At 42.8% G+C, this 26,326-nt stretch overlaps 1 protein-coding gene across 2 annotated transcripts; it reads left to right on the top strand.

Moving 5' to 3' along the window:
* The first annotated feature begins 848 nt into the window (after positions 1-848).
* LOC129180496 (uncharacterized) lies at positions 849-25,981 on the top strand. Of its 2 annotated transcripts, XM_054775030.1 has the most exons (6): positions 849-1,284; positions 11,595-11,720; positions 18,343-19,104; positions 20,979-21,107; positions 21,323-22,278; positions 22,394-25,981. In XM_054775030.1, exons 1-6 carry the CDS (start codon positions 1,167-1,169, stop codon positions 23,003-23,005), a joined length of 2,703 nt encoding a protein of 900 aa, XP_054631005.1. In that variant the 5' UTR covers positions 849-1,166; the 3' UTR covers positions 23,006-25,981. The 2 variants fall into 2 exon arrangements, with proteins under 2 accessions (XP_054631005.1, XP_054631006.1); XM_054775031.1 differs by lacking the exon at positions 11,595-11,720.
* The last annotated feature ends 345 nt before the right edge of the window (positions 25,982-26,326 follow it).

Here is a 26,326-nt window from a genome sequence, read left to right as displayed (position 1 = left end):
TTAGATTTCGACAAAATGCAGTTCCAACCATATTTGACTTCCCTGATCATCTTCTAAAGGTATGCTAGCATTTAACTTTGATATTACGTAGATCCTTATCATAACAAATACTTTGTGAACACTGAAATGGACTTGTTATGCATTGTATCTTGTAATGACTATGACATTTTTATTTTTTTTATGTTGTTGCCTTAGGTCATTTGCTACATTTCATCGTTTCAGACAGTATGTTGCCCATACAAGTATATGTACTTTAAGTGCTTATGTTTCTTAGAGATAATTTCATTCATGTCTGATTTTGTATTTCAGAACTCTGCGTGCCAAAAAAACCACCACAAGTCAGGACACCAGTCAACCAAATTGAAATTGTTTACATACACTAGTGTTTTGATGAAAATGCCATTTGAGATTAAGAACCTTCAGCAAATAATGGGATGTGATGTTACACTCATTGGCTTGGCTTTTCCAAGTGTTAGTGTGACAGTCAATGATGTTACATGTGACAATGACAAGATGTTTTTGATAGGGAAATGTAAATCAAAAGTATGTATGGAGTGCAAAAGTATAGAGAACGTAGAACACATATTACTACACTGCAAGAGATATAGGGAAGTTCAGGAAAAGAATTAAGAAGATGGGAAGGGAGTGGAGCATTGAGGGTATCTTAGGAACAGTTCGGGAGGGGGTAAGAGATATACAGAGGGCAGTGATAGATATAGATAGAATGATAAATAGATAGATATAATAGAATATAGATAATTATTAGAATATTTTATGATAAGTATGATTAGGATTATTATTATTAGTAGTATAAGTAGTCTCCTCATCTAAGTTAGCATAAAGTAAGATACTGTATATGGCCCATGTTACATACGCTGGTACAGTAAGTGGCGGTATGCACCTTTTAAAGTCATGGTTGCAACCCGCCATTAAACTAAAAGAAGAAGAAGAAGTCTCTTGCGTTGTGCTGAAGCTATAGTGTTTCCGGTAGGGTTCCTGTAAATTTAAAAAAACGCTAGGCGGTTTTATTAAACAGTTATATATGTCCAGGACAAATATAGTAATAATAACCTCAGAGATTCATATTTTCTACAGCTGACTAAACGGAAGTTGGGTTTGTAACATTGGAGTGCTATCTCAAGTGAAGATTGAAGACGTGATAGAAGATGAACGACTGCTATACTAAGATGGCGACGTCCAGTCAAAGAGAAGGCGGAAGAGAATCAGCGCCACCAACTCCTAGCAAATCGTCAATGGAGAAAAAGCCCCAAACTGCAGATAACGGTGAGCGAGTTGAAGTTTCTAGTAAAGTCTTTTTCGAGCCTGTTTGAACCCCGAAAAGAGAGTTGATGTGAAGTTAGCCTACCTTGCTGAGTATATTAAAGAGGCGCCATGATTGTTTGCTTAACGAAGGCAGCGGAGTTCAAGTCAGAGTAGAACAAAGAATGTGAAAGACACATGAAAAAGCTGGAAGAGCAAAACAACCGCTTATGTAAAGACAAGGGTCACAGCTCATATAGTAAAAGGATGGTTGGATGTTAAAGGCTTAAAATATATTGTTAAAAGAAATACGCTCTGGATTTTTAAACTGACCCACCGTATTAGCACGAGTATAATGTCTTTTTTCCATTCAACTTTATTAATGCCTTACAATTTACAATAACATAAGGTCAAGACATGGGCATTAACAAATAACAATTGGATAACAACAACACACAATAAGTCATATAAAGATCGAGATTAAGGAAATAAAAATGCAACAGAAAAGTGATAAATAAATAAATAAAAAAGATAATAGTAATTAAAGTGAGATACACCAGGGGACATGAGCAATGAAAATTAAATTGAATTAAGGATATTGAAGTGGGAGCACAGATTTAAAGTCTTGATGGCTTTCCTTGTCATTAACAGAAGATATTGCTTGGAGGTACAGCTTCAGTTCTTTCATGAAGACATAAATAGTATAATGTCTTTGCTGCCTCAATGTTGGCACAAGACAGACGTAATTAATTGTTTTACTTACCTGATTTTGACTGGTTAGAGGAAGTGCGGCGCAGCGCGTCCAAGACTGGGCACACCATGAATCCGGAGGTTTTAATCATGTTGGTCGTGTCCTAGAGATGCACGATATTTTTTTAAGCCGATGCAGATAACTTTCTGTTTGTCCAATAATATTTTGATATCTTTTTTTCTGAAATTTAGATTAAACTGTAGTTTCTGCACACTTGGGGGTAAGAACGACTCAAACAAAGGTGGATTTGACAAACTGTACCTGTAGATTTGTCCTAACCAAGTATTATGACATCATTACTATTACTACTACATCATTACTATAAACAAAACAAAAAAATAGCGCCGCTCAGAAGTACAAAGCGTGGCTCCAAGGGGTTTACTAGCCGACAAAAGCCGGTATCTTAAATGATGGTTAAGGGCTGGTCGTCCGGCGCCATCGTATCCATGTTGAAATCACAGATTGCTTTAGCCCTCGGGCCGTCTCTTGTAAACATTTCTCAAACGTCGCGGCAAAAGGAACACAGTGATGTCACAGCGATGCTGACGTTTCAGTTGGCTGATAAGGTTTGAAGTGTTGAATAGAGTGTTATGATCCACCTACCCATTTTCTATACCGCTTCTCCTCATTAGGGTCGTGGGGGTATGCTGGAGCCTATCTCAGCTTACTTTGGGCTGAGCCGGGTTACACCCTGGGCTGGTCGCCATTCACACTCACATTCATACCTATGGACAATTTAGAGTCACCAATTAACCTAACATGCATGTTTTTGGAATGTGGGAGGAAACCGGAGTACCCGGAGAAAACCCACACATGCACGGGGAGAACATGCAAACTCCCGAGTCTTATGATTTCAGTGTAAAATAAATCTACTGTCGAATGCAGAATCTCATGGAAATTGACACATTGTGAATGAAATGCTGTCAACGTTTGTATGGGGAAATATTTCCCCAGCGGACTCCTCATTCATGGTGGTATTTTGTCACGAACCAGCCCCTCCCTGAAGTGGCCACCTTTCGGGAAAAATTGAAAAGGCATCTCCTACTCGTCAGCTTGCGCGAGTGGAGCTGTAAGTTACCAGAACATGATAGTGCGACTCAGGCCGTATGAGTGTGTTTACATGCTTTGCCGCTTGTTAATAAAGCGATTGCAATTGCATTGCGACCATGTCTTTATTAACCACAAGCACAGGCATTAGAATTTATGATTTGTAGCGATGTGAGCAGAGGTTGACATCTCATTGGACAAGCTAGCTAAAGTACATTCGTTTCCGTTTCTGTCTGTCACTTTTATTCATTGACACAAAAAACAAAGCACACATTCTATGGAGGTACAATAAGTGTAAAAAGGACCCTATATGTGTAGAGGTGCTTCTTTGAGGCTCAATCAGTGGGCGAGATTACTCCCCTTTTCACTGGCCACAACTCAAGCCGGTAGAACGTGTGAGAGTCTGGACGCAGGCTGTGACGTCGTTGGAGCTAATTAGCTGCATTAATGTTTTCCACCATCGTTGTTGCTGTTGTAGTATATTAGTAGCAGTGACACTGGCAGTGCACAACATTGACAAGTTGAATGCTTTGAGGAACAAAAGCAACACAAGTCCACCTTTTTTTTATATAAAATGCAAATCCATCAGTAACTCGTACTTTCATAAGCAGTCATTGCATGGATGCGAAACAGTTACGAAACAATGCACAGTTTTTAGTAGAACATGTTTCTTCATTCTACATTTAGTCGAGGGGACATTGGCGGCCCGCAGCTCCTTTTTTATTGGGCTGCGGCACATTGGGCATATGGCAGAAATAAAATTAAACAAAAGAAAACCCCAGCAAAATGGGGAAAAACAGAGCTAAAAGCAATGTGTAAAGAAAAAAAGCCTGAATGTTAACACTGTGAACAAGTAACATAAAACCTTAATTATATTGTACGTTCAGCCTTTTTCCAAAATATCCATCCATCCATCCATCCATCCATTCTTCTTTCACTTATCCGAGGTCAGGTCGCTGGGGCAGGGAAGCCCAGACTGCCCTCTCCCCAGCTCCTTTATCCAGCTCCTCCCGGCAGATCCTGAGGCGGTGCAAGGCCAGTTGAGAGACATTTTCAAAAAGTATTCCTTCCACCGATCCTGACCGGATGGCCAAGCCCCTCATCTAGTTCTTCTCTATGCGGAGGAGCCGGGTTCTACTAAAGGGTTCTCTCAGGGAGAACCCAGTCACCCTATGGAAAAAAACACATTTCGGCCACTTGTACCCGCAACCTTGTCCTTTCCGTCAGTACCCAAAGCTCATGACTATAGGTGAGGTTAGGAACGTACACCGATCGGTAAATTGAGAGCTTTGCCTTTCAGCTCAGCTCCCTCTTCACCACAACAGACCTATGCAGAATCTGCATCACTGCAGACGCAGACACTGCCTTGACTGTGCCTAGAAATTCTGTTCATAACAGTAATGAACAGGAACTGTGACAAATGGCAGCCTTGGCGGAATCCAACCCTCACTGGAAGCAGGCCCGACCTATTGCCGGCAATGCGAACCAAACTCTGACACCGGTCATACAGGGAACCAACAGTCTGAATTATGTGGTCCGATTCCCCATACTCCCAGAGTACTCCCCACAGAATTCTTAGAAGAACATGGTCGAATACCTTTTGCAAGTCTACAAAACACATGTAGACTGGTTGGGCAAGCTCCCATGCACCCTCAAGGACCCTGTCGAAAGTATAGCGCTGATCCCAGTCCCACAACCCTAACAAAAACCACACTCCTCCTGAAGCCTAGATCCCACCTCTCCAGAACCCCTGAATAGACCTGAGCAGAAAGGCTGAGAAGTGTGATCCCACGATAGTTGGAACACACCCTCCGGTTCCGCTTCCTAAAAAGCAGGACCTCCACCCCAGTCTGCCAATCCAGAGACACCGCCCCTGATGTCCACCATCCTCGAGGTGCCGCAGAGTTCTGTTAACGTCCACAGCATACTTAAGGAAGTCATCCACCCCCGGCGCCCTGCCACCGACGAGCTTTTTGACCACCTCGGTATTCTTAGTCCCAGAGACAGGAGAGATGTGTCGGTGGGATTGAGGAGGTCTTCAAAGTATTCCTTCCACAGATCCACAAATATGTCGAGTCGAGGGCTGCAGCCCACCATCCCCACCATACACGGTGCTGCCTCTCCTGAGATGACGCATGGTGATGTATAGTACTTTATTAATCCCACAGCAGGGAAATTCACTTGTTACAGCAGCAAGCAAGATATGCAAGTAAAGAATACATAGTGACACATGGTTCAAGTGGTGCAGGTGTTGTAGAACATCCTTCTCTTCCCCACTTCCTCCACGGAGTCCAGAGGACCGTCCAGGCCAGAGCTTGCTCTCCTCATCAGTCTATTGATCCTGCTTCTGTCCCTGTCCGTACTGCCCCCTCTCCAGCAGCCCACAGCATAGAAGATGGTTGAGGCCACCACAGAGTCATAAAAGGTCCGTAAGAGAGTCTTGCACACATCAAAGGACCTCAGTCTCCTCAGCAGGTGGAGGCGACTCTGGCCCTTCTTGTAGAGGGCGTGGGTGTTGACGGACGAGTCCAGTGTGTTGTTAAGGTGAACACCCAGGAATTTGATCCAGATGATCCAGAATCTCTTTGAAGCCGTCTAGAAGTCATTCTCCATGGCTTCTCCGAACTCCTCCCATACTTGAGTTTTTGCCTTCGCGACTGCCAGAGACGCAAACCGCTTGACCTGCCAGTATTTGTCAGCTGTCTCTGGTGTCCCACGGGCCAGAAAGGCCTAATAGGACTCCTTCTTCAGCTTGACAGCATCCCTAACCACTGATGTCCACCAACGGGTTCTGGGATTACCACCACCCAGGCACCAACCACCTTACAGCCACAGCTCCGATCAGCCGCCTCAACAACGGAGTTATGAAACATGGCCCACTCGGACTCAAATGTTCGTTTCAAATGTTATGCTACTATTAAAGAGACTGGTGTTTTCAATTTTCAGACATGTGTAGTATCTTTTAGCATGATTTAAATTTTCTGTTCATTTAGAGCTGTTCTCTTCTTCTTTTCCTTTCGGCTTTTCCCTTCAGGGGTCACCACAGCGAATCAATTGCCTCCATCTAACCCTGTCTTCTGCATCCTCTTTTCTCACACCAACTACCTTCATGTCCTCTTTCACTACATCCATAAACCTCCTCTTTGGTCTTCCTCTAGGCCTTCTGCCCGGCAGTTCCAAACTCAGCATCCTTCTACCTATATATTCCCTATCTCTCCTCTGGACATGTCCAAACCATCTCAGTCTGGCCTCTCTGACTTTATCTCCAAAACCTCTAACATGTGCTGTCCCTCTGATGTACTTATTTCTGATCCTATCCTTCCTGGTCACTCCCAGAGAAAACCTCAGCATCTTCATCTCTGCTACCTCCAGCTCTTTCTTCTGTCTTTTCCTCATTGACACTGTCTCTAGACCAAACAACATCACTGGTCTACCCACAGTTTTGTACACCTTTCCTTTCATTTTAGCTGAAACTCTTCTATCACACATCACACCTGACACTTTTCTCCACCTGTACCATCCTGCCTGTACACGCTTCTTCACCTCTTTTCCACACTCTCCATTGCTCTGGACTGTTGACCCTAAGTACTTAAATCCTCCACCTTCTTGATCTCTTCTCCCTGTAACCTCACTCTTCCACTTGGGTCCCTCTCATTCACACACATGTGTGTCTTACTGCGGCTAACCTTCATTCCTCTCCTTTCCAGGGCAAACCTCCACCTCTCTAGCTTCTCCTCCACCTGTTCTCTGCTCTCACTGCAGATCACAATGTCATCTGCAAACATCATAGTCCATGGAGATTCCTGTCTAACCTCGTCTGTCAGTCTGTCCATCACCATAGCGAACAAGAAGGGGCTCAAAGCTGATCCCTGATGCAGTCCCACCTCCCCCTTGAACTCCTCTGTCACACCTACAGCACACCTCACTACTGTCTTACAGTCCTCATACATGTCCTGTACCACTCTAACATACTTCTCTGCCACTCCAGACTTCCTCATACAATACCACAGTTCCTCTCTGGGCACCCTGTCATAAGCTTTCTCCTGATCTACAAAAACACAATGCAGCTCCGTCTGGCCTTCTCTGTACTTCTCTATCAACATCCTCAAAGCAAATAATGCGTCTGTAATACTCTTTTTTGGCATGAAACCATACTGCTGCTCACAAATGCTCACTTCTGTCCTTAGTCTAGCTTCAACTAATCTTTCCCGTAACTTAATTGTATGGCTCATCAGCTTTATTCCTCTGTAGTTGCCACAGCTCATCTCCCTTGTTCTTAAAAATGGGCACCAGCACACTTCTCCTCCATTCCTCAGGCATCTTTTTATTATATAAGATCCTGTTGAACAACCCAGTCAGAAACTCTACTGCCGCCTCTCCTAGACACTTCCAAACCTCTACAGGTATATCATCAGGACCGACAGCCTTTCCACTCTTCATCCTCTTCAATGCCCTCCTCACTTCATCCTGACTAATCTTTGCTACTTCCTGGTCCACAAACGTCACCTCTTCTAGTCTTTGTTCTCTCTCATTTTCCACGTTCATCAGCTCTTCAAAGTATTCTTTCCATCTTCCCATCACACTACTGGCACTTATCAATAGACTTCCATCCCTATCCTTAATCACCCTAACCTGCTGCACGTCCTTCCCATCTCTGTCTCTCTGTCTTGCCAACCTGCATAGAGCAGTCTCTCCCTCCTTACTATCCAACCTAGCATACAAGTCATCATAAGCGCCTTGTTTGGCCTTTGCTACCTCTACTTTCACCTTACGCTGCATCTCCCTGTACTCAGTGTCACACTTCTTCTTAGCTAACCTCTTTATCTGTCTCTAACCTCAAGTCTCCTTGTCTACTTTCCTTCCAGATGCCACACCAAGTACTCTCCTGCCTGTCTCCCTGATCACATTAGCTGTAGTTGTCCAGTCATCTGGAAGCATCTCCTGACTACTCAGAGCCTGTCTTAACTCCTTCCTAAAAGTCATGCAACACTTCCTTTTTCAGCTTCCACCATTTCGTCCTCTGCTCTGTCTTTGTCCTCTTCATCTTCCTCACCACCACAGTCATCCTCCACACCACCATCCTATGCCGTTTGGCTACACTATCACCTACCACTACTTTACAGTCACTGATGTCCTTCAGATGACACCAGCTACACAAGATGTAGTCTACCTGTGTGCTCCTACCTCCACTCTTATAGGTCACCCTATGTTCCTGCCTCTTCTGGAAGAAAGTATTCACTATAGCCATTTCCATCCGTTTTACAAACCACCATCTGTCCTTCTGCATTCCTCTCCTGGATAGCAAACCTGCCCTTGGCCTCTTCATCACCTCTGTTTCCTGCACCAACATGCCATTGAAGTCTGCACCAATGACAACTCTCTCTCTTCTAGGTATGCTCTACATCATTTCATCCAGGTCCAAACAGAATTTCTCCTTCTCCTCCAGCTCACATCCTACCTGTGGAGCATACCCACTAACAACATTGAACATCACACCTTCGATTTCTAGCTTCAGACTCATCACTCTATCTGACACTCTTTTTACCTCCAGGACATTTCTAACAAACTCCTCCTTCAAGATAACTCCTACTCCGTTTCTCTTCCTATCTACACCATGATAGAACAACTTGAACCCTGCTCCTAAACTTCTAGCCTTGCTACCTTTCCACCTGGTCTCCTGGACACAAAGTATGTCTACTTTCCTTCTCTGCATCATGTCGACCAACTCTCTACCTTTTCCTGTCATAGTTCCAACATTCAACGTCGTAGTCTCAGTCCCATACTCTTGGTGTTCCTCTTCTCTCTCTTCCTACGGACACACTTTGCTCCTCTCCTTCTTCGACCAACAGTAGTCCAATTTCCACCGGCACCCTGTAGGTCAACAGCACCGATGGCGGTCGTTGTTAACCCGGGCCTCGACCGATCCGGTATGGAAGTCATAGTTTTGATTCGCATGTTTGATTTGGCAAAAGTTTTACGTCGGATGCCCTTCCTGACACAACCCTCTGTATTTATCCGGGCTTGGGACCAGCACAAAAAGACACTGGCTGGTATCCTCTTGTGGCTGTTAATAGATGCAAATATATAAAATTGTGTCCTGTCATTTATCTTTTTGTTAAAAAAATACAGTAAAAATGGCATATATCACATAGTTGCAAACGGTGATTAATCATGATTAATGATTGAATTTGTAAACTATGATTCATTTGATTCAAATTTTGTCATTTGACAGCCCTAATATAATTACAAAATATATGATTAAAAAAAAAAAACAGGCCTGCGATTGGCTGGCGACCAGTCCAGGGTGTACCCCGCCTGTCGCTCGAAGTCAGCTGGGTTTGGCTCCAGCATGCCCCCGCGACCCTAATGAGGAAGAAGCGGTATAGAAAATGGATGGATGGATGGATGACGCGCGCAATTTCTGGGTTAAAGGCACTGAACACCAGGATGAAGGAGCACTCTGGTGTGGATACCAGTTCATAGAGTGACTGGTTCAGGAGACTGTGTGGCCAGTGGACCCCCTACGTGGTTGTGGATGTTGTTGTGTGCCTGTTGTTAAGATTGCTATTTCCAGGACAGTGGACTCAGCTTTAGCGCCCATGCCAAAGTAAGTGAATTGTACCCTCTACTGGCAACCACAGCTGATGATGATGCTCACCGTCATCTGGCAACGGTATGAGAGTAGCTGGGTTTAATATCGTACATCTCTCTAATGTCACATGAGGTTGAGACAAAAATGTCGCCATACACGACAAGTGTCGTGCCGGTGACAAAAATGTCATGTTTTTTGTAGCAACAATGTAGAGACACCATGAGGTACAGTACCTTCAGTAGTAGTGGGTGAAACAATACAATGGAAGCACTTGCTTCCACAGCCATGGAAGCAGCAATAACTGCTCTTACACAATGTAGCATTGCACATGTTACTGCATCCAATTTAGACAAGTAATATGCAATTGGTTTCTTTTTGTCTCCATATTCTTGTAACAACACTGATGTCATGTAATGTCTTTGCAGTCTACAGTTTGAATGAATGGCTTCTTATAATCAGTTATAGCTAGAGTAGTATAGTGGTTTATCCCCCTGCACCTTGAAAGTAAATTTGACCATCTTTGCTTAAGAATGTGTCTATTTTTTGCATTTTGTCTTTTCCTTTTATCACTTTCTCAGCGTGTTGTGCATGGGTAATGTAATCAGCCATACTTGCAGTCGGCATTTTCTGAAATGTTTATCCACCCAATTCTTGATTCCTGCACTTGAATTGGAGTGCAAGACATTTTTAACTTGTTGTTGATAAGGTCTGGTAGGATCCTCATCCTCCATAAGACCACTGTTCTGTTTGAACACATTAACCATTCGCACTCTGTAGTCATCAAAGGCTTCTCCGTCTTTTGTTTACGTTGCCCAATTGCCGCATAATTTGCTCTTTTCCTGAATTTAGTAGTCACTCGATCTATCAATTGTGTAATCCTTCGGTCTAATTCGGGGTCGGCATGTTGGAGGGGCTGGTCATGGCGTCCTACAGGGCTCCAGTTTCCCCTACACAAGCACCAGTCCGTGCCTAAGGCAGCCATCCACATTTGCTGGACCTCCATGCCATTGAGGTGATATGTTCTCCTCAAATTTTCCATGTCAGTAATAAATTGTTGGACATCCTCTTTTGCTGATTTTATTCCCAATAGTGCCTTTTTAATAGCATCTTGTGTCCAGGTTCGTTACACAAGAATGGTTGGTTCATTATCCTTTATCACATTTGCGTTTGGCACTTCTATCATTGGAAAAACGTCTGCATCGGGTGCAGTTGTAGGTGGGGGCTTGGGTGAGAAAACTCCTCCCAAGTGTTTAGACCATGAAACAGACATGGGTCCCTTCTGGTCCTGGGTGCTGATGGTTTTTGTGCACCCTTTGGTTCCTCGTATTGAGGTGGTTTCACAGGTAGTTGTGAAAGGAAGTCGAGAAGGAGAGGAAACCTCGTCAGGCTTTCTTTCCTTTTCTTGGTTGGCTGCTAACATAACCACGTTGTCATCATCTTTTTTTTCTTACAGTAACTTTTTCTACTTCCTGCTTTAGTCTTTCTTTTTTATCGCCTCTACCTTTATTCTCTCCTCTGTCTTCTTTCTGCTAAAACAGTCCAAAATGGTACGTCGTCATACCCGTCAGTCCACATTTTAGTCAGTCTCTGTTTATTTTTAGTTTCAATGTCAGTCCGGAGTTCTTTCAATTTAGATGCGCATAGGACTCCGCTGTCCTCCTTGATAGTCATTTCCGGGCCACTATCTGCCTTTTACTTCAACATTGACTAGTATCCTTGAAGGTTTTACTTTACTGCCTACCTTTCGGTACCAGTATTCCCCGTTAGGTTGTAGACTCCAACTGTCTTTACTGCAGTACCCGTACTTATAGATTACAGGAAATCTCACACAGTATTTTTATAGACAATACTCAATCTGACTTAACGCACACGCACATGAAACATAAATGACCGACTGTTGTTGTCTTCTCTCCTGTTGGTATCCCGTCAACCTTTGGCTTCCAGTTGTTGAGACGAGAAGGCAGCCCATGAAAGGTTCTGGTCTGCCGTGGCCACGGTCTTTCTGCCTCGTCCACTCTCCAACTGGGTTCCTCAGGTGTCTTGGGATCCGACTTGAAGGACCAAGTAAATGTAAGGTTCAAACTCCTGTGACGCTTGTAAAACACCGCTCTAAATACGTTCTCTGAGCTCTCGCTTTTTCGGCATTGTTTGTTGTGTTGTTGTTGTGTTTGCGGTCAAAGATTCATGCAAAAGTCACAAGTGGTATCACATATGACAACACACACAGGGGAAAAACCTTTTGGTTGTTCTGTTTGTAGTCAAAGATTCATGGTGAAGTCACAAATGATGTCACACGTGAGAATGCACACAGGAGAAAAACCTTTTGGTTGTTCTGTTTGTAGTCAAAGATTCATGGTAAAGTCACAAATGATGTCACACGTGAGAATGCACACAGGAGAAAAACCTTTTGGTTGTTCTGTTTGTAGTCAAAGATTCATGGTGAAGTCACAAATGATGTCACACGTGAGAATGCACACAGGAGAAAAACCCTTTAGTTGCTCAGTTTGTACTAAAACGTTATCTCAAACGTCAAAGATGCTGTCACACCTGAGAACACACAAGGGAAAAACCTCTTAGTCGCCCAGTTTGTCATAAAAGATGAGAATGCACACAGGAGAACCTGTTCGTTGCTCCGTATACGTCTCTGAGAATTGAGTAACTATACCACACAAAAGCTTGTCAAGAAGGTTTGGGGTCAGCCGAAATATTATTGGAACTAAAAAGACTTCAAATGGTCTTTCTGACTTTCATCTTCTACCCTACAAATATTGTAGGATAATGTTGTTTTATTAACTTGTTAACTGAGTGAGTAAATATTTATTACAAGTAGATTTTATTTTTATTTGTATTTATTTATTTATTAATTAAAAAATAAATAAATCAAATACAAAATAAAATTAAAAAAACAAGTAGATTTTAGACTGCTTGTATTGATGTTCATTTATTACTTATTTGAGTGCTTATATCATGAAAACTGAAATGATAAGTGTTTTATCGATGAATCTAATAACTGTGTGAGTGAGTACAAGTAGTTTATAGAAATAATGCTTTATTAAGCAATTAGCTGAGTAGATGAACAACTGTTTGAGTATGTCAAAGGTCAAACAGAAATAGTGCAAGCTCAGACATAGTGTACAATCAGCGAAGGCCAGCCGGGACTAGCAGCCAGATATGGTAACAAAAACATCGTCAAATTAGGCCTTGAGACAGACGGGAGAAGTATGTGCTGTTTGTGCAAGGAAAGTGTCAACAAGTCAGCGGAAGCTCCAACTCTCACCTGCTGGCGTCACACAAGCTCGGTCAAAGAATCTGGGAGACAGTTGTCTGGGGAGACACTGGCGGCAATGGTCTGAGGAAAACAACTATAAAAAGGCAGAGGGGACTAGCAAGCGGCGCAGCTCTCGCTCCTTCTGGTCAGGAAGCCACAGGAGGACATTAGGAGGGACAGCTGGCCCGGATATCCAAAGAATGTGAAATCATTCTGTCTGACTTATTTTTCAATACATTTTCTAAATGTAATACCAGTGTGTGAGTCTTCTTTCCTTCTCATAACTGGAGACCAACAAACACATAAGGGGAGGTAATATTGGCTTAATTAATTTTCTAAAGTGGGCCTTTTGACCTTTAGTAGGTTGCGGAGAATTTCACCTCCAACAATATGTATTGGTATATGTCTTATCTGTGGCAGCAGAGCATGTCAAAGTACTGTATAATTAGCCTGGGTTATGTGAATAATAATACATGACACCAGAAGGGAAACCTTGAAAAGCAAAATAAAACTATAGAAATGCATTGATGAATAATGATGTCAGAATGAAACATGATGGTTGTAAATGATTAGAAGAGATCGTACGGGTGTGTAGACATCAATGAAAAGCTGAGCAGCAGTATTAAAGAAAGTGTTTCCTTCTTTTACATTAAAAATGTCAAGAGTTGAAGGAAATGACACATGTAGCAATGAATGCATTTAAAATGCCTGTCAGGCTCTTTCCCATGGGGTGGACAGGGACAAATATTTGAGCCTGGACTTTTTGGGTCAGATTGGCACACTATAGTATTTGTTCAACACAAACACGTAGTGTGTCCAGCGTTAAGACGGTGGTGCTATCACAGGGGTCTCCAACAGGAAGCTCATAAGCGAGCAGCAGCTCACCAGCTGATGTTGAGTAGTTCACCAAAGAATATTTGCTTCACCTCTTGGTATTTTTTTTTTCAAACATGAAACCTGTATTTGATGACAAATGAGCAAACTCCGGGGAAATGTGCTTTGGAAGTAAACTACAATTTAAATGTTGGCAGTCAAATAAAACACAAATAGCTCACCCCTCCTTTCCTTTTGTCAAAGTAGCTTTAAATGTGCTGCAAGTTGGATACACCTGTGCTATCATAACCCTGGACTCTCAATTTACACTGTTTATACAGGACACATTTCCATAACAAAAATATTTGAATTGCTATTTCCTTAATGGTGTTATTTGGAACAAAAAAATATTATTGCACAATTAATTTTCCCATGTATTCATGTTACTGTAAAACAGGCATCAAATTAAATTTAGGTTTATGTCAAATAGTACAATATGTTGTACTTTTGTACTATAGTCACATTGTACTAAATAGGTCGGGTAATTAAAGGAGGCTCGATGTTTTAGACTCACTTTAAGTGCTCTCAGCAACTTTGCCATTACATTAACAGTTTTGCAACGTTCTCGGTTCATGTTGTGCCGGTTGTTATTTGTTGGTTGGTTATTTATAATTTAAATTTATTCCAACTTTTAAAACAATAAAAACAATTTCTTTAGTATTTAAAATTTATGCTACTAAAATGACATTATTTTCCTCAAAATATTACAAGTTTAAACTTCAGATTCAAATACTTCAGATTTTACAACTTTTCCTGTTCTTTGAGAGCCACACACAACTGTGATAAAATGGAGGTTGTTTTTTAGTTAAAGTGAGGCATAGAGTCCGTCTTATACATACTCCGATACAGTAGGTGGCGGTATGCACATTCACTGTCATGGCTGCAACCCGCCATTCATCCAAAAGAAGACACAAGACTACAAAGAAGACGGCGGGCTCATCGGCTGTGACTTTCCGGAGCTCCAGACAGACGTTTAAAATGTACGATTAAACATTTACATAGATTCGCAGCAAATATAGTAATAACAACCTCGGAGATTCGTCTTTTGTAAAGCCCACGAAACGGAAGTTGTGTTTGGAGCATTGGAGTGCTATCTGATGTGAACATTGAAGACGTGATAGAAGATCAACCATTGCTATGCTAAGATGGCGACGTCCAGTCAAAGAGAAGACGGAGGAGAATCAGCGCCACCAACTCCCAGCACATCATCAACGGAGAAAACGCCCCAAACTGCAGATAACGGTGAGCGAGTCCAAGTTTCCAACAATGTATTTTTGGAGGCTTATACCCTCGGCTTAAACCCCGAAAGAGCGTTTGTTTTAATTGAAATTAGCCGACCGTGCTCAGCAAGTTTAACAAAGATCCGCCATCATTGTTATCTTGACAAGGCAGCAGAGTTCAAGTCAGTAGAACAAAGAATGTGAAAGACAAATGAAGAAACTGGAAGAGCAAAACAATAGCTCATATGGTGAAATAAAGTTATAAAGTCCTCTTATATTTCAAAGGACAAACATGTACAAACCTGTCTTTGCAGCCACCTGTATATAACTGCCACCTGCCTATAGCGGCCACTGAAAAATCCCCCGCAGAAAATTTACGTGTTATAGACCCTGTGTATGCAAGATGCAAGATGGCGCCCTCCGTGGCAGACATCTCTGTCTCACTCTCCCGTTTTTTTTTCTATTTTTTGCTATTCTATTGTTCATTTTGGACATTCAACGCACTCACACACTACATTACAACAGAGAGACACTCTTGAACATCGTCAGGGTTCATCATGATCTTTCATTCAGCCTTCTTGTTTTCTTTCTTTTCTTGGGAGAATGAACAGAATAAGAATTTCATTGCATAGTAGAACTGCTGTTTTAATGTGCACATGACAATAAAACTCTTGAATCTTGAATCTGTTTATAGCGGTCACGTGTCTAATGCAGCCAGCGGCCAGCCATTTTGTATCCCTTGGTCAATATCTGACCGCATATAGCGGCCAAAATGCTGACTCAAGCAGATGCTTCATGCACGAAAAAGTTTTGTTTTTTAAGCAATGAAGTCCTAGTTGTACATAAAAAAGCCGTCTTCTTACTTTGCAATGCCGCCCTGAAAAGATTCAATGACGGCCAAAACAGTAATCTTCCCACTTTGCAATGCCGTGAATAGATTCTAAAATGGCCAAAACACCCTAATAAAACATCTAAAATATCACTTAATTGCCGACTAATTAGAGATTAGAAGCCCATTCAATAAGAAAGGAGCAATGGTGTTGCTCCTTTTCATTGATGAACTTTGCACCTCCTCCGCACTCAATTGTTCACGCACACACCCATTCATGACTGCTTCACACGTATCCTGTACTTATATCTCGGGCTCGTTCACTAAAATTATTATTTCTTGCTTTTAAAATCGTGTTTTTAAAAAAATCAAAGATGGAAATTTGTGACGTTCTGCAGGACAGGAGCGAGCGTCCCCTGTCCTGCGCTCTTATTTGGCGGGCCGTGCATTGTCCGGGGAGGAAGAGGCAGCCGCTTCACGCCAGGTGGTCGCGCAGCTGCGGCCAATTAACATTTGTAGCAGATAAAAGGCCAGCGCCGTCGAATGTGCGGCACTGGTTCATTGCTGTTATTGATATTACTAGTTTCCTCACCGGAGCTGTTACCTAGATTTACCTACCTGTTTATGTGTCAACAGAGCGTTTTCCCCTACGTCTCTTGGTTTTGCTCCAGTCTTTTCGTGAATAAATGTTAATATGTGTGCACACAAATTCAAAATGTCCACCAATCTCTCTATAGTGGCCACTCTTGCCATTTCCCTGCAGTGGCCGCTATAGACAGGTTTGACTGTAATTGTAATTTTTTTTTTTTACAAGAAACTTATTTTTCAGATGTGGACACTTCTTTCTGGATGGAGAGACAGAATCCTGTTCAGCCATGGTTCTAATGGCTCCGGTGGTGTAGCTATTTGCTTTAACACCTTTCCAGGAGAGATTGTAGCTCACGGGGCTGATGAAAACGCTCCCTGGTTGATACGGTTTGGCATCGTTTGAATTTGATCGATTTCGGTTCCTCGTTTACATTGAGGTCCCTAACGATTCTCCATTCAGATCTCCAGATCAGAGGCAGGGTCATAACATTTTGCATGGTTTAAATGAGGGCGTTAGACAGAATTATTTTAGGATGAAATGTCTGTCATGCTCCATAAGAGAAAATTTGGGAGGGGGTGGGTTAACGTTTGTGATGAGTTTCCGCCACTATTGAGCAGTCCGCCCGGGACAGGCCTAATATGACGTTTCTATGAACTTGACTGTGAATTTCTCACAGGGCTATTTTCAACCAGTGTATAAACATCCAAGCTTTGAGCTTGAAGAAAAATGTTATGAAGTTTCTTTCCACAGGAGTACACTTTCACAAAAAATCCTTATTTTTAATAACCTTTACACGTATCCTGTTTATGTGATATTTATTTTTTTTCTTCAGAGGCGCTTCTTCTTTGTTGGTGTTTGCAGCTATTTCTTTCAGACGGCGCACTGGGCATTGAAACAAGGAATCATAATTAAACATTTGAACGAGCCCCAGAGAATCAAAAAATTTTTTTTTTTGTTATTCCTGGTTCCCATCGATGATCAAGACTCGAGGACTGCAGCGAATCATTATTTCCCATTAATCTGAAGCTTGTTGTTTCAAATGATCAGTCAGTAATCAGTCAGACCAGGCCTGCCCATTACATCACTACGTGCCCACATTGTTGATTGCGAAGATGGTGTGGGTCAGGGTTGCCCATTATGTTGATCGCGAGTAGTTAATTCGAAAAAAGTTAATTGTTTGAGGGCTTTGCTTCGCATCATGAACTCTACTGGAGAATGCATGTTTTTCTACTTTTCCCTTTCTTAAACTATTATTTCATGAAGAATTGGAAAATATACCCTTTGCTGAAAGCTTTTTAATATGTTACTCTTGGGGGGGGGGCAAGACAAGCTTACAGTATCACTCGGATGCTGTGAACATCCAGCAGCAACACGACAATCTGGGACGACTACTATTTAGATGAAAAATATACTGAACCAAGTTGACGATCCACCTCGAGAAGTGCTTGTTTACCCTACTTTAGCTGAGAGGTGTGACCCCTATGACATCACTTCCGGAAATAAAGCTGAGCTGCGAACTGGTTCGTCATGGCTGGTGCCATGAATTAATAATGTGGGTTTTTTTTTGCAAATTTACAGTACACTTTCAAAAATGTAACAATGTAGAACATAATTACAAACAATATATAACATATTTAAGTTGATGAATCATGTTATGAATGAGCAATAATTCACAAACACCAGAATTCAGAACATCAGTTACACCACCACATTGTTACAATATGTTATTTTTATGTGGATGTCGCCATTGTTTACATTACATTGCAAGCTAGCTATACTAAAATGACACAAAATGAATGTCCATCTAGCTCTACACACATGCAGTACATAGAAGAAAGTGTGTGTGTATCCAGGAGTAACATCTCAAGGGTCATGTCTGAGTTAAAGTGTGTTTGTGTTGTTTGTGTCTGCAGATGCTCAGCAGCTGATTGATCATCAAGAAGAACATCCCACTCGGTTGCAGGGGGGGGACTCCACTTTGAAGCAGGAGGATCCACAGTCCCCCCACATTAAAGAGGAAGAGGAGGAACTCAGGATCACTCAGGAGGCAGAGGGTCTTCTATGCCTGGAGGAGGCTGAGCTCACCAAGTTGCCACTGACTGGTGTCTCTATGAAGACTGAAGACCATGAAGACAAACCACCTGAGTCATCATGTTGGTTGTGTCCTTCAGATGTCCAGCAGATGATTGGTCGTCAAGAAGAACGTCCCCCTCAGCCACAGAGGTGGATCTCTACTTTGAAGCAGGAGGCAGGAGGAGTGCCAGCCACCCATGTAAAACAGGAAAAGGAGGAACTCTGGGTCACTCAGGAGAGACAGCATCTTCTAAGGTCGGAGGAGGCTGATCCCCCCAAGTTGCCACTGACTGGTGTCTCTGTGAAGACTGAAGACCATGAAGACAAACCACCGGAGTCCTCACAGCTTCATCATAGTCCGAGTGAGGAGAAAAGAGGGGCGGAACCTCCAAGCAGCAGCTCACCACAACACATGACAACAGAAGCTGATGGAGACCACTGTGGAGAATCACAAGCAGACAACCTCTTAGCTCCACTATCAGATAGTGAGGATGAAGACAGGGACAACGCCCAAGAACCTTTGAGCAACAATACGAACTGGGAAGGTGATATGAGGCCTCACGCTGACAACAAATACTCTGAACGCTCTAAAAAAGACCCAGGTAGAAAACAAGTTACCTGCTCATTTTGTGTGAAAAGCTTCTCTTCGAAGTGGCATTTGACTCAACACATGCTGACACACACAGGAGAAAAACCTTTTGGTTGTTCTGTTTGTGGTCGAAGATTCTTTCGAAAGTCACATGTGGTATCACACATGAGAAAGCACACAGGAGAAAAACCTTTTGGTTGCTCAGTTTGTGCTAAAACCCTTTCTAGCAAGTGGTATTTGACTCGACACATGCTGACGCACACAGGAGAAAAACCCTTTAGGTGCTCAATGTGTGTTAAACGCTTTTCTTTGAAGTGTCATTTGAGTCAACATATGCTGACACACACAGGAGAAAAACCTTTTGGTTGTTCTGTTTGTGGTCAAAGATACTTTCAAAAGTCACACGTGGTATCACACATGAGAAAGCACACAGGAGAAAAACCCTTTGGTTGCTCAGTTTGTGCTAAAACCTTTTCTAATAAGTGGTGTTTGACTCGACACATGCTGATGCACACAGGAGAAAACCCCTTTAGTTGCTCAGTGTGTACAAAAAGCTTTTCTTACAAAGGTGATCTGACCCGACACATGCTGATGCATACAGGAGAAAAACCGTTTGGTTGCTCTGTTTGTGCCAAAACCTTTCCTAGTAAGTGGTACTTGACTCGACACATGCTGATGCACACGGGAGAAAAATCCTTTATTTGCTCAGTTTGTGCTAAAAGTTTTTCTTCCAGGTGTCATTTGACTCGACACATGCTAACACACACAGGAGAAAAACCCTTTAGCTGCACAGTGTGTTTGAAAAGATTTTCTTATAAATGTGATGTTACTAGACACATGATGACGCACACAGGAGGAAAGACCCTTTAGTTGCTCAGTGTGTGGTAAAAGCTTTTCTTTGAAGTGTCATTTGACTCAGCACATGCTGACAAACAGGAGAAAAACCCTATCTCCTGAAAGATTAAAGGAAAAGTGCACTTTTTTTTTTTTTATTTAATCCTTATGTGAGACATGAACACACGTCTTTTTTTCTTGTGTGTTTTAAAGATATAAAATTAACGTAAAAGGCGCAGCTAAGAATGCACGTCATGGGACTCAAGTATTCCTATTTATGCCTATAAAACCTTGTAAAAAAAAACGGCAACAATGCAACATTTACATAATATGACCTGCATATTAACCAAGCCATAGAGACATTATTGTTATTTCAATTAACACTCGTACCTATAATAACTATGTTAGTGGTGTAGTGACACCTCGCTATACCACAATGGCCAGCTACCAGACGGCTGGCTTTACTGCACACTCCCTGACAACATGTCAGGCCACTACCGAAAGGTAACGCTACATATTGGAGCTGCCGCCACTGCTGCTGTGTTTTGGTTTTTGAGTTTGGAAACATTAACGCCGCATGTAGCATTCCTTTCTATGTTGCTATGTGAAATGAATGCACCCAGGAAGGAAATTCCAGCAATGCTTAAAATGATCAAAGCACAGCAAAATACTGTATTTGGAGGTTTTTGGAGGAGTTTTAATAGCAGGCTTTGTATGCGGAATAGGCGCGTCCCATTACGTGCATTAATTAGGTGCCACTTTTTAGCAAGTTTTATATCTTTGGAACGCGTATAACAAAATATACATATAAAGATAGATGAAAAATGTAAAAGTAGGCCTACTGGTTGTGGTATGGTAGAACGGTGAGGGTACATGCATGGGTGTAGTGGAAGGGTGAGGGTGCATACATACTGTAGCTGTGGTGGAAGGGTGAGGGTGCATGCATGGGTGTGGTGGAAGGGTGGGCGTCTGTGTGAACGGTGACTAAACTAGCGACCCGAGGTGGATAAATAGTTTGCTCACAGCACATGTTCACTGACTCCATCAACTAAGAAACGAAGATGCCGAAAGTCTACAGCACTCAGCAGGCTTTGGACATGATCCTGAACCAAGTCAACCCTTGCGACTCCGATGGAGAAGACATAGCCCTGCAGCCGAGTTCAGACTCTGAAATTTCTTCTGGTAAGCTTTCCTAAACATCCCATTTGTCATTTGCTGATTATGGCAGTGTTTTAGGAAAAGATGAAAACAATCCTAAATCACTACAGAGGAGGCATACTTGAGATGTTATGGAACTATAACTCAAATGATATCTAACCTTCTCAAAGTCTCTCAACCTTTCTAACCTCGGTTGAGGTTTTCATTGCTCACATCTCAAAAATATGATCCCCCTACAGATGAGGAGACTTTGCCGCCACCAGAAAAGAGAGGTCGACTGGAGAAACACACTGGGCCAACAGAGAAGGCAAAAGACGGCACAGTGTGGCGTGAAGAACAGGTCGGAAGGCCTCTCCATCACAGCCCAATTGAATCTTACGCCGCAGATGGAGAGCTGACTGCTTTGGTCAGAAAAAGGGTGTCGAGTCGCTTACAGAGTTTCCTCTGTTTCGTCACTCTTGACATGCTTCGAACTATTCAGGAGTGGACTGTTGAGCATGGACGGCAGACACAGCATGAGAGTTGGTTCGTGGCCCTCCCTGAACTAATGGCCTTCATTGCCATCCTCCTCTTTCGGGGGGTGATCAAACTTCCATCGCTGCGTGACGCTTGGTCGGCAAAACTAGGACAACCATTGATCGTCGCCATCATGGCCCGAAATCGCTTCCAAGACATCATGCGACACCTACGCTTCGATGACAAGGACACGCGCAGTGAACGGGTCGGGACTGACAGGTTTGCTGCAGTCTCTGATGTTTGGGGGTCCTTCGTTTCCAACTGCATCACATCGTACAACCCAGGCAGGTACATCACCATTGATGAGCAACTTTTTCCAACAAAGAGTCGCTGCTGTTTCCTGCAGTACATTGCAACGAAACCTGACAAGTTTGGCATCAAGTTCTGGGTGGCATGTGACTTGAAATCCAAGTATGTGTGCAATGTCATCCCATATCTTGGCAAAGACCCCAGTCGTCCCACGGGGGAGAGACTATCCGACAACGTGGTGATGAAGCTAATGGAACCGTTCATGGACAAAGGAAGAACCGTTACCACAGACGACTTCTTCACATCATTGTCACTTGCGCAACGACTGCTCATGCGGAAGACCACGCTCCTTGGGACAGTCAATAAGATGCGCCGGGAGCTTCCAGAATCAGCCAAAAAGAATTTGGACCACAATAAATTCAGCACTCGGGTACGTTGCAGATAATTTGTTGTATGTACTGCTCAGATTTCTTTTCTTGTTTTGCATCAAGGGCTCGAGTGTCATCATGCTGTGTGTAAAAGTTTGATCTCATCTCATTCATCAGGTGTTTTCAACCTCTGGTGCCACACTGACGGTTTATGCGCCCAAACGGAGGAAGACCGTCTGCGTCCTCAGCAGCATGCACAGCGTGGTTGAGACTGGGGATACTCGGAAAAAAAAGCCAAACACGGTCACCGACTACAACAGCAAGAAGTGCGGTGTGGATGTGATGGACCAAATGGTGGGAGAGTTCAGTGTGCGCTCAGGAACGCGGCGATGGCCAGTCGCTGTGTTTTACAACATGATTGACATTGCGGCGCTGAATGCACATGCGCTTTACCAGGCATGCACTGGGGTGAAGGAGAGACGGGTGGACTTCCTGGTGGAGCTTGCAAGCGAGCTTGCTCAGCCACATTTGGGAGCCAAGAAGGCGAATAAGGACACACTTCTTCGGCAACAACCGCCCACACCTGGCCAAGGGAAAAGGGCAATGTGCCAGGTGAACTGTCGGTGCAAGAACAATCACGCCACTGTGCGCTGTGTTGACTGCTACAAGTACACATGTGGCAAATGCAGGAAGGAGATGGTGTGGCAGTGCCAAGTATGTTCAGATAATATACAGCAGGGGTCTCAAACTCAGTTTACCTGGGGGTCGCTGGATATATGGTCTGAGTGAGGCTGGGCTGCATGACGTTTTGCGAGTAGGGCTGGGAATCTCACGATACGGTACAATATGCGATGCACGGTGCACGATAACGATAGTATCTCGTGGGGGGAAGAAACAAACTTCGTAGCTTGTATTTCGTGGCATTCTGCTGGGACAAGCTTCAGCTTACCTATGACCTTAATGAGGACAAGCGGTATAGAAAATGGTTGGAATTTTACAGATTTTAAACAGAATACAAGCAGCAATGCTGCAAAATGAATGAGACCGTTTTAGTGCAACAAGTGTAAACAGGATTTTAGATTAGGTGTCTGACAAACAGTAATTTTAAACTCATTCAGAAAACACAACATCTCACTCAAGTAGATCAACTCTAACATAGAAGCATATCACAAATGTTTCGTGTAGTACAGCAGTAGTGATGTGTTCACCGGAAAGAGACAGAATGACAGGATAAGGTTGAACAACACAACAATGTAAAACATCAACTAAACACACACACAATAGAAACATTTCTCTTATAAGACACAGTTTTCTCTGCAAGCGTGGTGACAAACGAGGTGGTTGTGCATGTCTATCGTATTTTCGTCGGACATTTCTTCCATACTGCAAAGTCCTTGTCCAGCGTTGTCTCTTCCACGCTACACAAGTCCACTAGTGAATAGACACATGATTTTAACGCTGCTGCTGTGTCTTTCCATTCTTTGCCATTTTTGATTTTTTTTTTTCTTCTGCTTTCATTTCTTCTTCTTCTCTGGTGTCCGGCCAATTTTCTGCCGCTGTCGTGGAGAGCTCGTAGATGACATGTCAAATGCTCACTGGACTCAATGAGAAGGAGCAGCGATACAAGTTTATCGCGGCTATATTGTAGTAGTAATAATAATAATAAAATGATACACGGTGAAAGTTATGGATAATCTATAGTAGGGTTTAATATCGCGATAGTTGGATATACACTACGTCCCCAACTAACCAACACAATTGGTTCCAGACGACCGTTCTTAAGTCGAATTGTTCTTAAGTAGGGGAAAAGGTAATATTACCAATGATACAGGTACTACATGTACGTGTATACATATACAGTATATGTGTATGTATGTAAATATGAGTTTGGATGCAGTACTAATATTAAACCAGGATAATTAATGAAGAAAACAATAATAAAAGTGATATAATAATACGTAATGATAAATGTTATTTACCTTTGAAGAGCAGTGGTCGAGCATACGTCGTCGTGGTGGAGCAGGAGGAGGAATTATTGAAGAAAGGACAAATGTTCGTCGTCGTTAGACTCCTCTTTGTAATGCTAGTGGATGCCATTGGTACAGAAGTCTTCACATGTTCCATAATTCGAACCTTGCCTTTGTAAATTGTTCCTATGGTTGAGCGATTCACTCCATAAGCACGCGCTACATTAGCCATTTTCTCGCCACCGTCCAACTTCCTGATGATGGCCACCTTCGTTTCCATAGAAATTGCTTGACGTTTCCTGCCACTACTGCTAGCACTTGCACTCCATTTATCAGCCATGATAACGGATAACAAACGTCTCCGTAAAGTATCGAATGGGGTACAAACGGCGTGCTCCGAGATGTTATCAGCGACAAGTGCAGACGAACTGAGAAAGATCGTGCGAGAGGGATGCTGCTACCCGCCATTCGTAGCGGCGGAATGGCGCGCAATACAAAAATAGCGCCTTTGTATTTCGAAAAAATTTAAGTGACAAAATATGGCAATTTTCGAAAAAAATCCTGAAAAAAATACAGCAGTCGGCTTGTGTTCGTATCTACGAGTGTTCGCACGTCGGATGTTCGTTAGCAGGGGACTTAGTGTATAGATATTTTGTCACAACCCTAATCTGGAGTGATGCCACCTCCCAGCATGCATTGTGGTCATTGGTTTGTATGAAGTTGCTGCAGTTATGTGTTTAGAGTTGTTTATTATTCCCCATAGTAGTAGTTGCCCTGTGTGTGTTTACTTACCTGTTACATGTTGCTGACATTTCTTTTGCGTGTGTGCACTGCGATTGTAGGTTGTGTTCTGTCTAGCGATCATTTGTCTATGTGACAAGCCTACTATGAGTTCACTGATGACCTTGTGGGCCGCAAAATATGACGCAGTGGGGTGCAAATGGCCCACGGGTTGCGAGTTTGAGGCCCCTGATGTAGCGGGTTGAAGCACTGAAACGGCGGTGAAAAACACAAACGAGGAAAGCCACCATCTTGGCGCGTGAGATTTTTGTAGCCTCAATGCTATTTGTTATTCTCTATCACATTATCCAGATGCTGCACAGATGTGTGCGTTTGTATGTTTCATTGCAGTGATTTCTAAGTAAAGAATCTTGTTTCAAGAGTATTCAGCTGGAGTTTTTTTTTTTCAAACTGAGAAATACCATCCATCCAAACATATCTTGCTAGCAAATGCATTTGTCTGCACTTGTACCATGGATATAAGAAAAAAAAAGATTATGTTGAAATCGAAACGTTTTTTGGGAGTGTGTGGGGGAGGGCCGATCTATATCGCACATGCGTAGTAGAAATCTCGGGGCAGAGTAGTCGTACAAATCAGCTTGCCAACACCTAGACTTACAAGAAGTGGAATTATGGAGCATAACAAACATCATACTAGGAGAATGTCAAATAAGGGGAGTCATGGCCATTGAAATATTCAGATATTATGTTTGCTTGTCGTCAAGCTCACTTCTGGTCACGTGACGGCGACAAGGTGGCGGTGGGTCAGTGACGTGAGAGTAGAGAGTAATAACCTCATTTACAGAACAATGATGACAAGATGGGCTGTTCACACCTCTGTTAGATATTAGTTCAAAAGTGATCCTACCACTTGGCTGTCCTTTAGGCATGAAAGTTAGAAAAGCAAAATGGTTGGGCTGTGGGACTTCTAGTGTTAATTAGCTGCCTCATTTGATCTGTTTTTATATCTTTACAACGCACAGAAAAGATACATATGTGTTCATGCCTCATGTAGGGATTGTGGATGATGGGCAACATTCCAAAAAAAGTGCACTTTTCCATTAAAACACGTAAGAACCCAATTGTTGCTCCGTTTGTGGCGAAAGTGTCTCTGAGAAGTCAGCAACTGCACCACACAAAAGCTTTTAAAAAGGGTTGGGGTCAGCCGAAACACATTTTTGCCCTGGGCTTTTTTGGACCAGCCTGGCCAACTGTGCATATACTGTACCAACTTGCCCCATTGATGTACGTACATGCAAACACACAACCTCTGAGTAACACCACTATACACAACAATATCCCTTTATATTATGGAGCATTTAATAAATACATGAGAGTCAAATCAGATATAGATAAGCTCACT

The sequence above is a fragment of the Dunckerocampus dactyliophorus genome, chromosome 4, assembly GCF_027744805.1.
Source record: "Dunckerocampus dactyliophorus isolate RoL2022-P2 chromosome 4, RoL_Ddac_1.1, whole genome shotgun sequence".
Taxonomy (NCBI): Eukaryota; Metazoa; Chordata; class Actinopteri; order Syngnathiformes; family Syngnathidae; genus Dunckerocampus; species Dunckerocampus dactyliophorus.
The sequence above is the reverse complement of the archived record's forward strand: the minus strand, read 5'-3'. Positions and strand labels throughout refer to the sequence as shown.

What these genes read in the sequence shown, in the direction of transcription:
- LOC129180496 (XM_054775030.1), top strand. Translation starts at nt 1,167, where the DNA reads ATGAACGACTGCTATACTAAGATGGCGACGTCCAGTCAAAGAGAAGGC. An exon ending in GCCCCAAACTGCAGATAACG is followed by an intron (nt 1,285 to 11,594) that starts GTGAGCGAGTTG and finishes TTTGGCTTCCAG; the next exon opens with TTGTTGAGACGAGAAGGCAG. An exon ending in AGACTCTGAAATTTCTTCTG is followed by an intron (nt 21,108 to 21,322) that starts GTAAGCTTTCCT and finishes ATCCCCCTACAG; the next exon opens with ATGAGGAGACTTTGCCGCCA.